At 40.5% G+C, this 19,757-nt stretch overlaps 2 protein-coding genes across 2 annotated transcripts; one reads left to right on the forward strand and one right to left on the reverse strand.

The window, feature by feature from the left end:
* Positions 1-7,148: 7,148 nt before the first annotated feature.
* On the forward strand, positions 7,149-9,262 carry msx1a (muscle segment homeobox 1a). The gene is made up of 2 exons (XM_080891543.1): positions 7,149-7,705; positions 7,910-9,262. Exons 1-2 carry the CDS (start codon positions 7,273-7,275, stop codon positions 8,326-8,328), a joined length of 852 nt encoding a protein of 283 aa, XP_080747669.1. The 5' UTR covers positions 7,149-7,272; the 3' UTR covers positions 8,329-9,262.
* Positions 9,263-16,686: 7,424 nt separating this feature from the next.
* On the reverse strand, positions 16,687-19,704 carry LOC308402465 (cytokine-like protein 1). The gene is made up of 4 exons (XM_080891345.1): positions 19,044-19,704; positions 18,915-18,959; positions 18,454-18,600; positions 16,687-18,355 (listed from the first exon to the last, which is right to left on the reverse strand). The coding sequence occupies exons 1-4, from the start codon at positions 19,188-19,190 to the stop codon at positions 18,254-18,256; spliced, it is 441 nt and encodes a 146-aa protein (XP_080747471.1). The 5' UTR covers positions 19,191-19,704; the 3' UTR covers positions 16,687-18,253.
* Between the last annotated feature and the right edge of the window lie 53 nt (positions 19,705-19,757).

Below are 19,757 nucleotides of genomic sequence, written 5' to 3' on the forward strand. Positions count from 1 at the left end.
ATGGAGTATGTGACAACCTTATTTAGAAAGCTAACATGGTTTGACATCATAAAACAGACAGAAAGGCAGAGGCAATGGTGGTGCTCTGGTGGAGATGTCTTTTTTTTATAAACACCTTTTTTAAAAAATCCTTTCAGAGCTCAATTTCCAAACATTAAAAAAAGAAAACTCTTAATATCCTTGATCTGTAATTTTTTTAAAAATCACACAATGTTTGCAGTTATGCTACAATAATTGAACAGGATGAGCCATCTTTAAGACCTTTAGGAGGGATTTACTGTGTATTGCTGGTGTCAGTTATTCAGTATTTTACTGTAAAAAAAGCAACTTAATCTTAAATCTTCAGTGTGATTTTGGTGGCTTTAAAACACTGCTGAAGTTCAACATCTCAACAACAACTTGAACATACTATATTAAACTGTCTTGTATAGTTTATTCAAATATTTCCAACCAATCAGACCGCACTCTTGTACTTTTCTAAGTGTCCTTCATCCTTTTGCTTGCTTGTGACCTTATAGTGTGTTCAGTGTGAACAAGTCTGCCTAAAACTTCTGATTTGTCCATTCTTTTTCCTCCCTCGGGTCCATATTAGCTGAATTTGTAAAACATCCTCCTGCATTCCTGCAGCTCACATGGTCTTTTTGCTCCCCGCTACAACACACGGATCTGTTGTGTCTTTTGTTCTTTAATTTGAGCCTGCCGGCCACAGGAGAAGTCAGAGGCAAAGGACATCACCTGTATATAAAAAAAGCCAAACTCCTCATCATTTCAGGCTTTGCCCAAATTTAAAGGATTAGGCAGCCAGAGTCAGTAAAGGGTCACTGACAGTGTGTTCCTCTGGGTGGAGGCAAGCGGAAGGCTGGGGTGGGTTAGATGTGATGGTGATGGGGAGCTCCGAGAGGCTCAACCCCCTCTGGATAAACTTGAGTTTCAGACTGTTGAGACTTGTGAGATTAGGATGGAGCCAAGTCTGCTACGCTGTGATCTGAAGGACAGGGCACACAGCGGCTCGCCATCTACAGCACAACTTCCCAGACAAAACCCCCTGCTTCTGCCCCCTCCTTTATTTGTTTAGGTTTGCTTTTCTTTGGTCAGCTCTATAAAGCGGCAGAGAACAACCCAAAATGATGGGCTTAAGGTTTTTGTGAGCATTGGTTTATGTACGTGGTGTCACTGGAAGGACAAGGCAGAGATTTTTGCAGTGATATTTTTAAAAAGGCCGAGCCACACACACCACTGTCTAAATCCCATGATTGCATTTCAAAACTGATTTGTATCTCATGTCAGTTCCCACAGAATTAATTTTCAAAACAAATAACTATGACCACTTTTCTTCCTTATCTTGATGAAAATTGAAAATGATTGTGATGTGATATGTGTTGGAGGAGCAAATTAGTGATGATGTCCACAGAGGAGATAATAATAAGTGCCATTAAAACAAAAACAGGAGTAAGTGAAACGAGTGATTAGATAATGATCACAGTGAGACTATTTGTTTATTTAAAATAGTGTAAAAAGATTACTAAAGATCATGTGTGGTTACCAAAAATAAATTACAAAAACAATTACTGTATTTATATTCTAGTATTATTATAATAAAAAGTGTAATAATAATAATAATAATAATAATAATAATAATAATAATAAATCAGTTTGTTTTGAGCGTTGTGAATTAAGGGTGACAGTGTTTAAATGCTCTACATCATTTACTTCATTATAAAGGGTTTTTTTTTCTTCATTTCCGATTACAGGAACGATTTGTTGCTTAAACTACTGCTTGTTATGCGCTTATTAAGCATTTCATTTAAGACTCTATTCACTTTCTAATCAACAAGAGGCTCGGCGTTTGAAAAGCCCAAATGACGGACTTATCAAAACAAATCCCACGATTTGCCATTAGTTAATCAATCCATATAGATATCATATTACCCAGGCCAGTGATTTGCAAATGATTTTTAGTATGCTTCCTGTTTAATGGCGTGAAAGAAATAAAGGGGCGATAATTCAATTTCACACCAGTACCTCGGGTAATTGAGATGTCTTTGACTGAACGATGAAACGCTGTAAATTTAAAAAGCCGCAGTTTTATCTAAGTTTTACAGAGCGATGAACGCCATGGACGGTCACTGATAGCGCCGTGCTATCAGTGTGATTTTAAAGTCATGCGGAGGTCATGGTGTGAGACACAGAGAGGCTATCTGCCCCAAGGCGTATGTATCAGTAATTGTCAGTGTGTGTGTGTGTGTGTGTGTGTGTATATATATATATATATATATATATATATATATATATATATATATATATATATATATATATATATATACTTATTATAAACGAATTATAGTTTATAATATTATAAACTAATAATAATAATAATGATAATGATACACATAGGCCCATGTTGGAATTTATCCCTTGGACTTCAGTATTGATTTTTTTTTAAAGAACAATCAAAAGTACTTGAAAATAAAAGTCAAACTCACTAAACAGTTCCAGAAGTAGGCTACGGTGAAATTAAGCCGATATTGCTGTCTGATAATCATCAATCAAAAGTTATCGTATTTAAATGTTAGCCCTAAATTCTGATACTCCATCACTGAAAAAAAGTGCCCAAAGTCTAGTACCGTTCATTGTTTTACAATCAAACTCATTAGTAAGCGTGTTACTCTAAACGGTGTTCTTCCCTGTGGGGCCCGCAGGTCTTAAATAACCTCAGTGACAGCGCCGTCGCGGTGCTGGTTTTTGATTAGCGCATGAATATTTTAACAGATCGTGACGCGGTCACAGGTGCGTTTAACTTAGTGCTGCTGCTGTGGTTTTAACACAAACAGGGCCGTTTGAGCCAAACACCCAAGCTGTTTTACAATCCACTGATATGCCTGTATGAGAAAAACAAGTGCCGAGCGAAGCGTGCCGTTTTTTTCTACATCATACGATCATATGAGAGGGAGGGGTGCGACTGTCATTTGCAGTAGGCTACTTGCAGTTTGGTTGCGGGGGTATCAGTGCTAAGCAGACAAGCTTGAATCATCATAAATCCTGATATTTCTTTTTAGAGAGTCTCCTTTAACAACATGCTTCCTCCTCCTCCCCGGGGATGGAGGCGACAACCGGGACTGAAAACCCCACTCTCCCTTTTTTTTGCCCTGAACCGCAAGAAGGTTTTCATCAACACCGCGGGGACGCATTCATCCTGCCTGTCAGCCGGGGAAAGGTGAGGGAGATGAATGGGGAAGAGAGTTCAGTAAGCTGTGCATCTGATGGACTCGGAGAAACAGGCATGTAACAGAAACAACAATTGTCTTTATTTCTTCTCCGTAACCCGCACGCAGTCGTTGAAATCGCTGCCAAGCTGCAAACGCACCTATCGCCGTCAGCTCGGCACGGCTTCACATTTGGATCTGATCTGATTTCTCTGTGCTCTCTTTTCCACGCTATTCCACGGGGCATGGCTGCTTTAAAGACGAGCCCTTTGTGATTCTCTGAGACACCAGCGCACGATGATTACAGGATATATAATCATCCTGTTTATTGTTTAATTTTTCACCCTGACTTACACTGTAAACACACACACACACACACACACACACACACACACACACACACACACACACACACACACACACACACACACACTGAAATAACTAAAATACAATGACACGAAATGCATGACTATTCAACGTTCATGTTTTCCAAAATGCTGAATTTGCGTAATTTTTCCAAATGCATGTTTTGATGGGGACCACACTCTTCTTCTTACTTTTATTCAATTTTACTTTTTTAAAATCATGATCGAGACAGTCTTTGTTATGTTATTTATTTCCTGTTCAAAGTTATATAAGCTTACATGTTTAAGCTTAAAACATGTAAGCTTTAAGATTTAATCAGACTATTATGTTAGAAGCCTTGGCTTGGATGGGTGAGCGAGGTTTGACAGAATTAAAAACCGTCTTCAGAAAAAGGAGACTTGCGAACTTTGGATGAGTACACCTGCTAAAGCGACTGAACCACCAGTCTGCAGAGTGTCAATTGCATCTTAAGCTTAAATGGCCGTGAGGCATTGTTACTTAGCGGCAGCAAAGTGCCCCGATCCGCCTGATTGCGCTAATTGCTTTGAAATGGGATACATTACGTATCATTACGGAGACCTTGGGCGGCTGTTCCTTTCATCTCTCTTAGGTGCATCACGAAGTCGCCATCCAATTAACTCAAAGCCACTTAATGTTACAGGTCAGGCGTTCTGATAATATTTATCCGGACTTCATCGTCGCTGATGGAACCTGTTCGTTTCCAAAAAAATCAAGATTTTAGCAGTTATACTCACGCGCGCGATGTCACGATCCCCAGATGAAGGTCGAGCAAACTTTTTTTTGCCTCGAAATGCCTTTTGACGTGGACTCTGTCTTTTATGTCTTTACAGTCTAAACGGACAGACCTTGCATGAAAAAGGTTAAGACAACTTTCAGAGCGGGCAACAATAGGCCTTTGTCGGGAGTCCCTGCCTCCTCACTAGGAATCAGAGGTAGTTTATTAAGTTAAATAAAGGCCCGATGAGCCTTACAGTTTTTTGTAACTCAACGCGGCCCTCATTTGTTGCCTCGGGATTTAAATGAAACGCTATGGTAATCGTCTTCTCCACGGCATATCGGTCTTTCTTTCTTTTTTTCTTTTTTTAAGGTCACTGTTTGGGATGCTAATTGCATCAACATTGTTTGCCAGCACCGCCGGCCCTCTGTTCACAAGGCAAATTAATCGGAAACAATGACACTGCAGCGTTCAGGCACCGCGGGGTTTAATTGTGACTTTATTAAAATCATAGTTTTCTGAGATATGTGAGGAAATAGTGTCTGGTGTGCGAAGCGCGCACACCAGACACTATCTGTCAATAGCTGATGGATATCAGAAGATCGTTATTATCGCGTGATTGTGGTCACTAAAGCAAAAACACACACTCCCTGATCACAGACCTGTGTTATTAAAAGTAAAACAAAACATCCGTTACTTTCATAGTGGACATCACCGGGAAAAAAGCAGGTTGAACCTCAATGCTGTTCACTTTAACTTTATTGTGTGCCTATTTGTGTTTGCGCACACTTATTTGAGGACTCGCTGTTTATTAAGAGTGCGGGTTAAGTGTTTGAGCCCCAAGCAGAGGGGACAGTCGGATATAGGAGACCCCGGTGTGACTTCAAAAGCTTCCAGAAACGATGCCACTCGCTTCAGGTTTGAGGTTTGAAGTGTTTCCAAACACACAACAGCTCCACGTGGAGACTCCTACCTGCACAGACACGCACACACTGACTGACACACAGGATGTGCGGCTGAGGTGATGATAAATGGTGACGTGCGCGTTACGCGTTTCCATTTTATATGCTCTAAACCCCAAAACAGCAACCAGGCTTTAAAAATGAAAGTGACAACCGGAAATCAGTCGAGACAGACCTGAAGTTTAACTGATCATTTGAATGATTTTATATTGTTTTTCAGGATCCATCATTTCTCTGAAACTATCATTCACACACAGCGTGGGCTCCTTGATATGTACTGACGGCAAGCCTCAGTGAACAGCAAATTATTAACTCATCGGCTTTACTTTGTCGTTAACAGCTGGCAAATCGCTGATGAATGTTATTTGCACCGTTCATGCGAAGGAAACATTTGCATTTTTAACCATGACTACAGCACAACATGGATTTTCCGGATTTCCCTCCCTGAGACTGTTTCGAGGTCTCAGCACCCTACACAGTCCCGCACCGAATCATGACAACTCGTCTCCTCAGGGATCCGCGGTCTGACGCGTATCTTGGGAAACACTTGCACCATGGAATCCCTTTCAGCGAGGATACGCGCTCACAAGTAACCTTCCGTGGGCGCTGACCTTTTCTTCTGAGAAGCCTGCTATTACACGACTATAGCTCTCATTTGAATGGATGGAAATAGCGTGCGATCGGCTGAGAGAAAACTAATTTTTCAGGCTGAATGGCTCAGTGTCCCCGGGCTATAGGGCGGATAGAAGGAGGAGGCGGTGCCGCGCTCTCGGTGCGGGTTCAACTTTTTCAATAGTCTCCCTAAAACGTGGGGCGCTTTGATCCGCGCCGCTGCTGGCGCCTAAAAACAACATAAGTTGTCTGCCCATTAGGAAGACTGACAAATCGTGACAGATTGTTAATGCCTGGCAGTTAGCAACGCAGGAGCCATCACGAGAACTGACTGCGCTCAAAATCAATCACTAAATACATCAATTAAAAAAGGTAATCTCTTGCCTGTCTTTACTCCAAAGGTTTGTGAATTTCTGGGATTTCTTTTTGAATATTATATTTACAAATGCGTGCATCCAGTGAGGCAGGGCTGTGCTCCCCCCCCCCCCTTTTTTTTTTTTTAAATGCAGGGGGAATAGATAGCTTTAGTGGGTTTATATAAAACCCCCTCTTCGTGGAGTGGCCAGAAAATGAGAGGGTATGCGAGCTACATCTAGGCAAATCAATGACAGTTTAAAATATCTCTCCCTGGCTCCCACTGATCATCAGTTTTCAGGGTTTTTTTTTTTTTTACTTTAAGGGATGGAGTCAAAGATGGGGAAAAATCCCACTGACACCCCCCCTCAAGCCCGATAATTACCCCTAAATGACTGCGAAGGCCTGTGTGTTTCAATCTGATTAGAGCCCCCGCAGCCATCAATAAACTGCGCACTCCAAAAGGGGTGCGTGGCACAGAGGGAGGAAATTGTTGTGCAACAGTCAGGACTTACCTAAAGCACTGCGAGGCCAAAGTGGAAAATGGGTCGACCCAGTCAAAATGTTTGAGACTGTATATTTGTGTTATCAAACATGGCAAACGAGTAGGGGCAATAATAGAAGGAACCCACACGCCTTTAAACCACCCTTGGCTTTTCATGGTTGGAGCTTTACTCACTAGAATGGTAGTGGTGGTGGAGTGATTGGGGGCGAGGGGGTGGGGTGTGGGGTTGATGAAACCACACTCCATCAAGAGTTTTGTCGTGTTTATGTTTATCTGACATTGGTTGTTGCAAAAAAAGAAGAAGAAAAAAAGAAACTTTCTTCAGCCCCCTTTCACTCCGGGTCCAGCCCACGTCTTCCCTGATTGGCTGCCTCTCTGTCCACGTCTGCCTTATTATAGGAGCTGCGCTCCAATTTGGCCACACAAACATGAGGATACCGTCACATTAGGGCAGCACCGCACCAACTCAATAGCATCTCTTCCCCACGACACTGCTTTGTAACGAGTCGTTTCAGCGGTGCCGGTCGGCCTTGTATGGCCCCATCGATATCCATGTCCGCTCTGGCTGCTGGTTTGAAGGCTGAAGATATTTCTCCCCGCTCGGTTCTCGTCAGCAGAGGCGAAATGCAGACCAGCTTGAGTCCCACGGGGGAGACCGGGAAGCCAAAAGTCCCTATTCTGCCCTTCAGCGTAGAGGCGCTGATGGCTGACAGGAAACCCAGCAAAGAGGTGCCATCGCCGGATCCTGCTTCTGTAGCCGGGACGTCCCAAGTGCTGGGAAAGGGGGCGCGGATGGGTTCTTTTGGTAGCCTGGATACACCAGTCTCGACTTTACCTATGAGCTCTACATTTTCAGTGGGCGAGATCATGAACATGCCCGAAGACGTGCTGATTAAACCCGAGAGCCCGGACAGTAAAGACAGGACTTCGTGGATACAGAGTCCACGCTTTTCTCCCACATCTCCAAGTAAGTTTAAGTTTCAGTTAAGTTACTAAATTAGAATTTAAAAATGTCTCTTAGCGATATAAGCATATGTAAGCGAGAATATCTAGTTTTTTTCTCTTGGTATTGTGTTTTACATGTCTGTAATACTTTCTGTTGGTCTTGTGTTGATCTGGCATTGCGCGTCGACACCAGAGTTTTGAATTAAATCGTTCTGTCTTCCCATAGGAAGGTTGAGTCCTCCTGCCTGTCCACTGCGAAAACACAAGACGAACAGAAAGCCCCGGACCCCCTTCACCACATCCCAGCTGCTCGCCCTAGAGAGGAAGTTCCGCCAGAAGCAGTACCTTTCTATCGCCGAGCGCGCAGAGTTCTCCAGTTCTCTCAACCTGACGGAGACCCAGGTTAAAATCTGGTTTCAGAACAGAAGAGCTAAGGCCAAACGCCTGCAAGAGGCAGAACTTGAAAAACTGAAAATGGCAGCAAAGCCTATGCTGCCTCCAGCTTTCGGGATTTCCTTTCCTCTCGGTACGCACGTCCCCGCGTCCTATGCAGGGTCGCATCCGTTCCAGAGGCACTCGCTGCCGGTTTCTCCGGTTGGACTGTACGCCGCTCACGTCGGATACAGTATGTATCACCTCGCTTGACAAGGACGGAGGACGAGCGCAACGAGCAGCGGGACGCAAAGGGGGGGGGGTTAAGGATGTTTTGTGAGGGCCCCTATTCAGAGGGGACCCCTTTGGACCAGTGAGGTGACACTGCACCACATAAAGAAGCATCCTGGTGCCGAGGTCAGTGTCACACCTTGTCAGGTGAGGGCGAGGCTTCTTCACAGACCCCCCCCCCCCCCCCCCCCCCTTCTGAGGCTCTTGAAGTTTAGGCACTTCTCTAGACCTCGCCAGTAAGTTCCCACACTGCACAAATAATCCAACTTTAATTCGTCATTTAATGTCAACTGTGTTGTACCGAAATGAATTTGAACGAAGGAGAACATAAACAATGTAAAATCTTATTTGAATAAATAGGATGAGACTTTAAATGACTTTAAGGTGGACATTTTTGCGGCGCGGAGGTAGAAAACAGCTTAAACCTGTAGCCCTATGGTATATCACTAATGGACTTTTAAGTATGGACTGTAGTGCTGTGGCCACACAGCTCACTCCTTCGCGAGTGCTTACAGCCAGGTGAAAAGGCGAAAGGGCTGCACATCAGAGACTATGCACCAAAAAAAACTTTAGGCTGGGCTTTTTTTTAATTGCATCTGTAGGCTGCTGCCACACCACAACATCCATACTTTTCATTTTCTTTCTTTCTTTTTATTGCATTCATATCAATGCGTAACTATAGTGGGTTACTAAATCCAGTATAGGTGAGTGCTCTTTTGTGAATTTTGAAAACCACAGCATTTTTTTTATTGTTATTTTTATTATTTTCTTATGACAGCACTGTCTGTTGTCGGATTGATTCCCTTCGGAAGGGATAATTGTACTGTAAAATAATGTATATTTGAAGAATATCCTCATTTATATTATGAATATATTTGTGACATAACTTAACAATAAATTGTTTATTCTTTTTTCACTGAGAGGTTGCTCGTTTTGACTGACAGGATGCACACTGTTGCGCCGACGGTGAGGCAAATTACTGTAAGGAACTTTAGTCAGTATTTAATCTTTTTAACGCCTTAATGAACAGAAAAAAATATTTCTTCTACTTCAAAAAAAATCTATCAGGTCTATTAAGGAGTAGAAATAAAAAAACAGGCTTCTAATGAGCTCGATGACTTCAACATTTAATTATTATTTTTATTTTAAAACGTCACAGGGACGATTAAAGTCTTCACGTGACCCATACTGACAGAGTGACAATAGAAAGCCCCACATTTGCTTTAGTTTTCCTTGCAGTTGAGCCTGTCACACTCACTGTGCGCTCCGGCTGGTGTGCGCTGTGAATTTAAACTTGTCACATGGTATTTGGTGGAATGTATTGCTACAGCTGTCGCCTCTCGCTTTGAAACAACTAACCTAGATTTTGTTGGCGCCAGAAGAGTTTAGAGGGGGTGGAGATTGCGGGAGAGGAAGAAAGAGAAAGAGAAGGGGGTGAGACAACCAGTTGTGCTGACTTCAAAACACGCCGATAAATATTGGGAGATTGCTTCTCCGGGGCTAAACTCCTCGTAAACTATCCGCTTGAGTGTCATTATGTGCATTTAGGGTGTAAAACGAGCCAGGTGACACCTCGTTTTGAGGGGGAAGACAGGGTGTCAGGAGCCATGTGGCACATAAAGAAAACATCTTAACCTGAATTTGAACACCGGAGTCATTTTCTGCCATTTTCTGCGGATCAGATAAAGGAGGAGGAGGTGGAGAAGGGGTGGGGGGGGATTACAGGCCACTCCACAGCAGTTTTAAAGGCTTTCTTTTGACTTCCCTGCCATTCAAGCAGGGGTTAAACTCGAGTAAAATAATTGCTGTAATGAGCAAAGGCAATCTGCCACAGACAGAGGCCGGCTCCAGCGTGGCTGTAGCTCCAGGCAAGGCGGAACTTTTATCATTCCTAAAATGTCAACGGGGGACTGGGACGGGCAACACTCCTCAGTGCGCCGTGATTTCCTCCTCCTCACTTCTGAAAGGTTTCTGTCCTGGAAAGTGTTCCCAAAGAGTTTCCCATTTATTCAGGCACTCTCAAAGACACGTTTCTCCTTCGGCTTCGAAGTTTTTGCAATATTACAGCTTTCAGTCTGAGTTTAAGGTAAAGTGTTTTTTTCTTTCGATTTGATTTATACCCGTTTTTTAAATTTCATCTATTTTTCTCAGATAATCTCCAGTCCGTCCATGAGGGATGAATTTATACATAATCCCCGACAATAGGTTCAAATCACACGGATGAACGCTCTATCTGAAAAAGAAGAGAAACTTGACACAAAAGAGCCTAAGGGGATCGGCCGATTCTTTGAAACTCTTTCATTCTTTTGTCTCCAGCACTCTATCTTGCCAGGAGCCAAACAGAAAACAAAAGTCACTTGTTTAGATCATCCAAAAGATCACAGGAGGCTGTTTGACTCCGTAGTAAAACCTCTTGATCCTCACGAAAGAAAAATGGGTTATTAGATGCCGTCAAAGCAGCCTGGATAAATGATTAAGGAATGGGCCCTTTACTCTGCATTACTTTTTCATGTGGGATAGGCCTGCGTTATGTGGCTCTTTGGGCTGAATTATTAAATGAAGTATCTCAGAAAAAAAAATTCATATCACACAATTCGTGTTAGTCCCGATCAATTACGACGATCAGTGTGAATTTGTAGTTTTAGGAAACAGCGAACTGAAAAAACGCCGACTGGCCTTTCGTTGAAGCGTATTAAGCCATGAATATGGGTTAAACTGGTTGTTCTCTTTATTTTCAAAACGATACAATTCATTATTTTACCCGTATGCTACTTGATCATTAAAGAAGCTTAGAGAATAAAACCAAGTAGAGATTATGAAAGCACTTACATTTGAGTTAAAGAAAGTTCGGAAATTTGTTACTGTAATTTGATGTTGTTTTCTAAATAAATACAATTATGGTACAACTGTGTAAATGATTTGAAAATGTCTGCACATTAAGGGTATCGATTTTTATTTAAAAAAAGACCATATATTTTTAAATACAAAAAGTTAGAGTGTTACCAAGATATGCAATATTGCAAATGTTATAAACAACAAGTGTAAAGAACGATGCTCACAATAGGCTATTGTTATTACTTAAAAAATAAATAAATACGGAGACATTTTGACCTCACACCTTTTTAAAGCCAAAATCCATAAAATCTGAAACCCCCCCCCCCCCCCCCAACTTTTTTCAGGTACCACAACACCATCTACTGTTCGCAGAGTAACATAACACAGCCTGGTTTGTTCCAGTAATAATAATAATAACTGCAAAGTTTGACCTAACCAAAACCATCCATTTAAAACGCATGAATTACTACTTAATACACAATGCGATTATTCATATTTTGTTTCGTGGTAAGCCTTTGGTTCTTTTCAACTTAAACGTTTATTTTCTTAGTGAGCAAAATAAATTATTATTATTATTATTATTATTATTATTATTATTATTATTATTATTATTATTATTATTATTATGAATAACAATAATATATTAAAGCTATTTTCGAAATACTTCTGTTAAAACTGTTAAAAGAAACATTTCGTGGGCGCTTGTTGAGGATTGATTGTAGTAACAGATAAACTTTTAACGCATTTAACTCCCATATTAATAAGTTAATGTTATGTGATTTTTTTTTCTTAAAAATAATTAATTGAACTCCGAGTAATGTCAAATACGCATCCATGCTCTGTAACTAAAGGCAGGATTTAAAGTGGAATGTAACATGAAAGGAGATGGAACCCTAACATCCGCTCTGATGTGAGCGCCAGTAGATTTTTGTTTTTCTTTGTGCACAGACTGTGTTCAACTGTTTTCATGGATTTAGCCACCTGGAGTCTGCGATATATTAGCACCTATTATATGAGCTATCATACGATCATGACTGGGTTCCATTCCTTAACCAGTTTCAGTTCAGTATAAAGGCGGAATTTGGCAATAGAAACTATACAGAGCATCATCAGATTGCTACCTTCAACCTAATCTAATAGTGACCATGGACACCGCACCGCAGCCTGTCCTGCACCAGGAAAAATCACTGTAAACGGTACTGTAACTTAGCATGCTTTTCCTACTTTAAGTTAAAGTATTTAATTTCTTTAAAAAAAACAAAAACAAAAAACAAAAATATCTACAAATCCAGTGTCAAATAGGAAAAACAGAGAAAATAAATTTCATCTTTGGCAAATATCACTTGCTGATAAGTTCTTACATTTTGAAAACACTTTCTCTCTCCTGCCCTGTCTTTTTTTAACCTATTTCCCCATTAGAGTGAAGCTAACAAACATATAGCTATTAATTAACCCACGAATAAAGGCCTCAGCAATAGTGTGAAACCCTTCAGTGAAAACTAAAAGATTAGGACAATATTAATGTTAGAAAGCTCGTAAAAAAAATGACTATTCAACCCAAATTTGCGGGAATTTATGGGAATAAAATGAATTTACAAAAGAGAATATTTTTTTTAAAAGTTCAATAATCTCTCAGTAGTAGTTTGGCATATATGACGGTGGGCGTATATGCGCTCACAGGATCAGATTTTATATCAGTTTCATTTAAATATATTTATTTTAAACCAATAGTTTATCAATTAGTTTATCCACTGTCATCTGTTTGTCAAATATATATATGGTATTACAAATGTTGCATGCAGAATGTGTAGATTACTGGATTACTGTCCTTCTCGCGCTTACGTGGACGGTAAGGCCCACCGGAGGGGGCAGTACCGTTTTGGCTCCGTTACGTGTCACACAGGCCCTCAATGGCCTGTGCCCGTGACCTGACTTTGCACGTGGCTCAGGTCGTTAACCACGGGGACAACAAACAGGCCATCAGGAGTGGAACTGTTAAATGATTCGTTTACAACCACGTTTGTTGAACTGCATCGGTGCCCTGCTGACCCGAGCGAGCGAGCTCATAATCTGAACTGTGCGTTTAAAAGGTGCCTTTACTGCAGGCGTGGGAGAAACGTGGCTCTGCAGTATGAGAGTTTTGAATCGCCATGCAGCCCGAACACTACACAGCCACATTTGCCAAACAGCGTAATTATTGTAACTATCGCGTTGAGTGCGCCAGTCATCTAGTGGAAAACAAGGGGGAAACATTTTCTTATGCGCTCTAATGAGGCAGCGTTTTCTTTTAAAGTGCAATAAAAGTGCTAAATGTGATGGAAAATTGCCTGAAAACCCCGTAAACCAAACGAAATCACAAACTGCATCAGAGATCCTTTCATGTAAATAAGTTTATGATCTGTCATTTATAAGGACATTTATTTTAGCAAGGCAGACAATGATTTCTGTCACCCTTCGGCAAAGTTGTGCTTTTATTGTGCAGCATTTAACATTTTTGGTGCAGTGTCACAGGACATAAAATTGTTTAATAACTTGGCCGCATGTGGTTTAAATGATCTGTTCTCGTTTGCCTTAAAAGAAGGTGGATTCTGAGGCCCTAGAATGATGATTAACAAGCTCAGCAATTAAGCTTTATTAGCGCACTGCAGGCGGATTTCTTAAAGAGCTGTTTGCTAACTTTTTCGCCTCTGCAGGGTAGGTTAATTAGCTGTGAAGAGTTCAGACCTGATGATTCCGAATGCAGAAAATTGATCAAATAAAATGCTTATGCAACATGATCCAAACTATAAAATATATAAATGTACGAGTCATTTATATATTTATTAAAAAGAGACTGAGTATTTTTGTTAGACCCAATATTTATGATGCACAGTATTCTAGCATTTTTCAATTTTTTTTGCTTAAATTGCTTATTGCTTATTGTGTATATATATATGTGTGTGTGTGTGTGTGTGTGTGTGTGTGTGTGTGTGTGTGTGTGTGTGTGTGTGTGTGTGTGTGTGTGTGTGTGTGTGCACTGAACTTCAAATGGTCCAGCTGTACTATACTTGTGAAAGAGTTTAACCCGAGTTGGGTTAGGTGGATAAAGACAGGACAAAGACACACTGTGGAAGAGAACCAGAGATTAATAATAAAAAATAATTAAATGTAGAGAGGTGTATAAACACATAGCCAGTGACTGAGTGACTGAAGAAGAAACATTCAATGCAACATAGGAATCCCCCAGCAGCCTACACCTATTGCAGCGCAACTAAGGGTGTATTCAGGGTCACCTGATCCAACCCTATCAACATACCGTATCAAAAAGGAAAGTTTTAAGCCTAATCTTAAAAGCGGAAACAGAAGAAGAAGAGTGGCCTGAAATCTGAAGGCTCTGTCTCTCATTCTACTTTTAAATACTCTAGGAACCACAAGTAAACTTGCAGTCTGAGAGTGAAGAACTCTAATGGGGTGATGTGGTACTCTGATGTCATTAAGATACAATGAGACTGATTATTAAAGAACTTGTATTTGAGGAGCAGGATTTTAATTTCAATTCTAGATTTAATAGGGATCCAATGAAGGGAAGCCAATACAGGAGTAATATGCTCTATTTCTAGTCCCTGTCAGCACTCTTGCTGCAGCATTTTAGATTAACTGAAGGGTTTTCAGGGAGTTTTTAGTCCAGCCTAGAAGTAATAAATGCTGCACTGAACTAGTTTTTCAGCGCCACTCTAAAAGAATTTTATAGATATTGTGCAAATGGAAGAAAGCAGTCCTAGATATTTGTTCAAAATGTGCATTTAAGGACATGTCCTCATCAAAAAGGACTCTAAGATTCCTAACAGTGTTACTGGAGGCCAGAGTAATGCCATCCAGAGAAAGCATTTGGCTAGAAACTGCATTTCTAAGATTTTCAGGGCCTCAGTTTTATCTTAATTTAAAAGCAGAAAATTTAAGGTAATCCAGGTCTTTAAGACATTACTGTAGTTAACTAATTGGTGTGTGTTATCTGACTTCATGGACAGATAAAGTTGGGTGTCATCTGCATAGTTAATACTGATACTGCCTAAGGGAAGCATGTATAATGTAAACAGAGCTGGTCCTCGCACAGAACCCTGTGGAACTCCATAATTAATCTTAGTGTGTGAAGAGGACTCTCCGTTTACATGAGCAAACTGGAGTCTACTAAATAGATATGATTCAGACCACTGCAGCACAGTACCTTTAATATCTACAGCATGTTCTAATCGCAGTAATAAAATGTTATTGTCAACAGTATTGAACGCTGCACTGAAATCTACCAGGACAAGCACAGAGATGAGTCCACTGTCAGAGGCTGAAAGAAGATCACTTGTAACCTTCACTAAAGCTCTGAAACCAGATTGAAACTCTTCAAATAAACAATTCCACCGCATATGTTCAGTTAGCTGTTTTACAACTACTCTTTCAAGAATTTTTTAAATAAAAGCATGGATGGAAAAAGGCTTATAATTACCTAAGACGGATAGGTCAAGTGATGGCTTCTGAACAAAATGAATCAGAGGGTGATGATTGCTTAAAAAATACTGCAATTGAAAGATAAACAGTGTAAGACCCTTTAAAAGTGTTTTTTCTAGTATTACTTTCATTCAAAGGTTAGGTTTAAAATGCATTTCTGTTGCAGATGTACATGTAGAATGATATAAGATGTAGAATTATAGGTCAATCAGCACCACCTTGTGACAGATCAGAGCACTGTCAAAATCCTTCTAAAGCTGAGACTTGACTATGAAACAAATGAGAACTACCTATCAAGGATAAATCCAGTATCTGAATATTAAAACCAAAGTCCCTCCAAGTCTTAATGAATAGATTGACACTGTTAGGGGAATCTTTATAATGGAGAGGTTGACTTTCTTGCCAAACTCTAAAGGAGACACCTTTCTAAAGAAGTTGAAGAAATGGGTCGCCTTTATGTAAGCTGAGGAGCAAGCTACCTTTTTGTAAGAATGCAGTGCAATGCAGTATCCCACCTGTTCTGTTTTTCTTGATTTAAATTGCTGAATAAAAAGTGAAAAAAAAGAGAGAGACAACACAGTCTAGATGTACTTATGACCAGCTGTTTTAGAGCTCAACAATACACTGAACACATTAGGTAATCTCAGTCTGTAATGTTTAAAAATGCAAATCTAACAACAAGCTGGGGTGGCATCAGGCATCGGTAAACTTGGGACAAATTTAAAACATAATACTTTACACTTGCAACATCAGATACATCAATTACTCTAAAAAAATAAACAAAAAAGCAAACCTAGATCAGAATTTCAGACTACTTTTGAATAGTATTGATGTATTGATGTCAAATGAAAAATTCAAGAGCTAAATAATTCACTAGAATTTTCAACTGGTTTCTTTCATGAAGCATGTTCCTGTTTTGGCCATTCTTTCTGTGACTTGACAGTGAAAGAAAAGAGCAACTTTGTCATGTAAAAATAATTAAGCCTCTTGTCTTTTGTCAAAAAATTTAAATGAGAATGTCTAATAGGTAATGCTGTACCTTACAGGTAATTTCAAGCACTCCATTTTATTTTTACACTGATATGAACGGAAACCAAGGACTTGCATCGCCACAGAGGCCGGCATTCAAAACACCATGACCTCATCCAAAATGACTCATAAAGCAGATCTATTCATAATTGTTTGAATGACATCCAAGCAGTAATATAGGGCGCTGAGAAAAGTGCTGTATACATAAAAAGCAAAATTTCAGCCTGTGATGAGAAAACAGTTTCACACTTTGAAAAATGTATGTGAAAAGAGGACAACTTTTTCTTGTACATTTTAGTTTTGAAAGGTCAACAAATCCCAGAATTCTTTTCTGTCTGTATAAATTAACAAAAGTAGGAGATTTTCCGTAGGTTGGTTGTGTGGTTTCAGCAACAGAGGGCAGCAAAGGCCACAACTCACATCTGGGAAGAACAGTCTTGAAAATCCAAGATTTCAGCATAATTATTTGTCCAAGTAACCTTGTGTGGCCAAAACGCCAAAATGAAATAAAAAGTCATTTTGTCTGTGGATTTCTTTCAGTCACAGTTAATGGGTCACATTTCAAAACACATTCACCGCTTACTGAAGAGACAAATGACACAGTGGTAACTCAATACAGAACAGCTTTAAATAAAAAACAAAAAGCTTTCTAATTAAGTTAAATTAATCAATAAGAGCTGAATGAAAAATAAGTTAAGAGTATGAATAATGTTTTCAGGGAGGGCTCCTCTGCTGACTCACCCTCCAGTTCTTTTCTTTTTGTTTTTATAATCCCTTCTTTCCAAAAACAACTGGCAGACATTTTTTTAATAACTCTGAAGAACAAATCAACAAGGGCATGAACTCTGACACATAAAGAGAGGGTTTATTGCATATGTGGGTAATCATGGGTAAGTACTCATAAAAGGCAGTGAGTTTCTCTCTCTGACAGTGATACATCTGTTATTTTACATTCAGTCTGCTTAATGCCGTTGATCCATGATATTCATTCAGCATGAGTACAAGCAGCAGAACTGACACAACTATTTCAAACCCTATCAGAAGGAACATACTGTACAAGCATGGCTTAGATATCTATTTCTTGCATAACACTTTCCCCACCATGTTCAGGTCTTCAGATGTTTACAAAATGCGTTACAGTGCTCCCTCAAATACATGTTTGTCAGGCTACAGGTTGCGACAACAACGATATATTTCTCTTAATGACACGCGGAGCTTTGATCAGCCCTGGTAAGTAAGCAGCGGTTAAGGCTGGCTCCCTTGGTTTGTTATTTCAAGGTTTTCATCGGCATGGTTGGCATTCAGCAAATTTCCTGTGGAAAGTTCTGCACTCCTTGCTGGAATGTAGCCATGCATGTCCAATAACATGAGTGTGTACCCAACTGGGTACAGTGTGAAGCAGCACTGCGTGCACTACCAAAGCCTTATGATGTGTTTATGCTGCATCTGATACACTTTAGTATGTGGTGTTTATGGTGCATGTTCTACCATTCTACGTGTTGTTACTGTGGTATTTATATGAATGTAACAGCAGCGTATGCCCGGATATCTGTGTTTTTGTTGATCATCTGTCCTCTTGGAGCAGCTGAAGCCTGTCCTCTGCATAGTAAGGACTGGTGTTTCCAGTATCAATAGCCTGGCAGTCGTCTGTGAAAAACACCAAGTCCTGCCAAGAAACAAGAAACAAGAAACATGTGGTGTAGCTGCTCTACTTGAAAACATAAAAGCTCAAAAAGAAACCCACACACACTGCGGAGTGCTTACCCGATAACAGATTCTGGTGATGATGCTGTAAAGGTTCTGGATTTTGCGCTTCAGCAGAACCATTCTGGGTTTCTCTCTGCAGTACTGGTTGGGATGGTTCAACACCACGTAAAGAAAGTCACGGAGCTTGGTAGTGATGCAGGAGTTCTGGAGTCATGAAACAAGTATTTACATTCAATCTCCAAGAGAAATACTTGTTTTTTTTCTTTTGCACAGCGCAGCTGTCAAACTGCAAACATTTGCACATCAGGTCAAATCAAAGCTTAAGATTTTGTGCCTCGGGCATTCTCAATGCACATATCCAAACTGTACAAATTTGCCACAGGAAATATTTGTCGTCTGCCAGTTTAACAGCTAAATTAGACAGTTGATTTTGTATTAAATTGATACATTTAGCGCTTCATTTACTGGGAAATTATACAGTAAGAGAAAATTGAACATTTAAAAAATTAACAACTTACATGCACGTCCAGGAAGATGGCAGGCAGAATCTCAGCACATGTTTTCTGCAACCCAGCAAACATGAGAGTTGAGTTAAATAACTGGTGGCATCAAGATGCCAAAAGCGCCACAAACGTAGACTCTCTTACCGTGCGATGAGAAGTGTGTATTTTATCCAGCAGCATCATGATTTCTTTGCTCAGGTCGAGAGCTCTGGAGTAGCAGGTCGGAGGTGTGCACTCCGACAGCCACACGACGCTGGAGAGGCACAGGAGAGCTGCGAGTCCCAGCTTCATGTCGGATAACGCTCTGCAGGACTGGACTGGTAGAGCCTGTCAAGTAGTACAGAGGAGGGCCGGCTGCTGTTTTAAGGATGGAGTGGAAGAAAAAAAACACGTAGGATGACGTGGAGGAGCAGCACAGCTCACACAAAAAAAACCCAAAAAGACATTTGGGATCTTCTGCGTTGTGGAGAGCAAATCAGCCATGTCTAAATAGCAGCGGTGACTGATTTCTCCCTGCTGACAATGGGCGGACGGATTTTGCGGTGTTTTCTGTCCTACTGCCCGTCATTACATAAAAGCAAGATATTAAGGAGAGCTATTAATCAAAGACTAAAGTCAGCCACTTTGTACGTTAAATCATCTGACCTGCAGTCACGAAGTTCATTAGTAGAAATCACAGGTGTGAGCGTGTTTGGAAACTTTGTATCCGTTTGTCCAATGTAGGGCTTTTAACACAGATGTTTGAAAGTAGCAGCTTTCTCATTAACACACAGCTACAAGGTTTCACTTTGGCATGTTCCTTTCTCCTATTATTGATTAGTGAAGTTTTGCCTTTTGGGAAGATGTTTAGGACAACAT

This window comes from Rhamphochromis sp. 'chilingali' (genome assembly GCF_963969265.1).
Source record: "Rhamphochromis sp. 'chilingali' genome assembly, chromosome: 9".
Classification (NCBI taxonomy): Eukaryota; Metazoa; Chordata; class Actinopteri; order Cichliformes; family Cichlidae; genus Rhamphochromis; species Rhamphochromis sp. 'chilingali'.

What these genes read in the sequence shown, in the direction of transcription:
- msx1a (XM_080891543.1), top strand. Translation starts at nt 7,273, where the DNA reads ATGGCCCCATCGATATCCATGTCCGCTCTGGCTGCTGGTTTGAAGGCT. An exon ending in CTTTTCTCCCACATCTCCAA is followed by an intron (nt 7,706 to 7,909) that starts GTAAGTTTAAGT and finishes GTCTTCCCATAG; the next exon opens with GAAGGTTGAGTCCTCCTGCC.
- LOC308402465 (XM_080891345.1), bottom strand. Translation starts at nt 19,190, where the DNA reads ATGAAGCTGGGACTCGCAGCTCTCCTGTGCCTCTCCAGCGTCGTGTGG. An exon ending in TACACACTTCTCATCGCACG is followed by an intron (nt 18,960 to 19,043) that starts GTAAGAGAGTCT and finishes GCTGGGTTGCAG; the next exon opens with AAAACATGTGCTGAGATTCT. An exon ending in CCATCTTCCTGGACGTGCAT is followed by an intron (nt 18,601 to 18,914) that starts GTAAGTTGTTAA and finishes TCATGACTCCAG; the next exon opens with AACTCCTGCATCACTACCAA.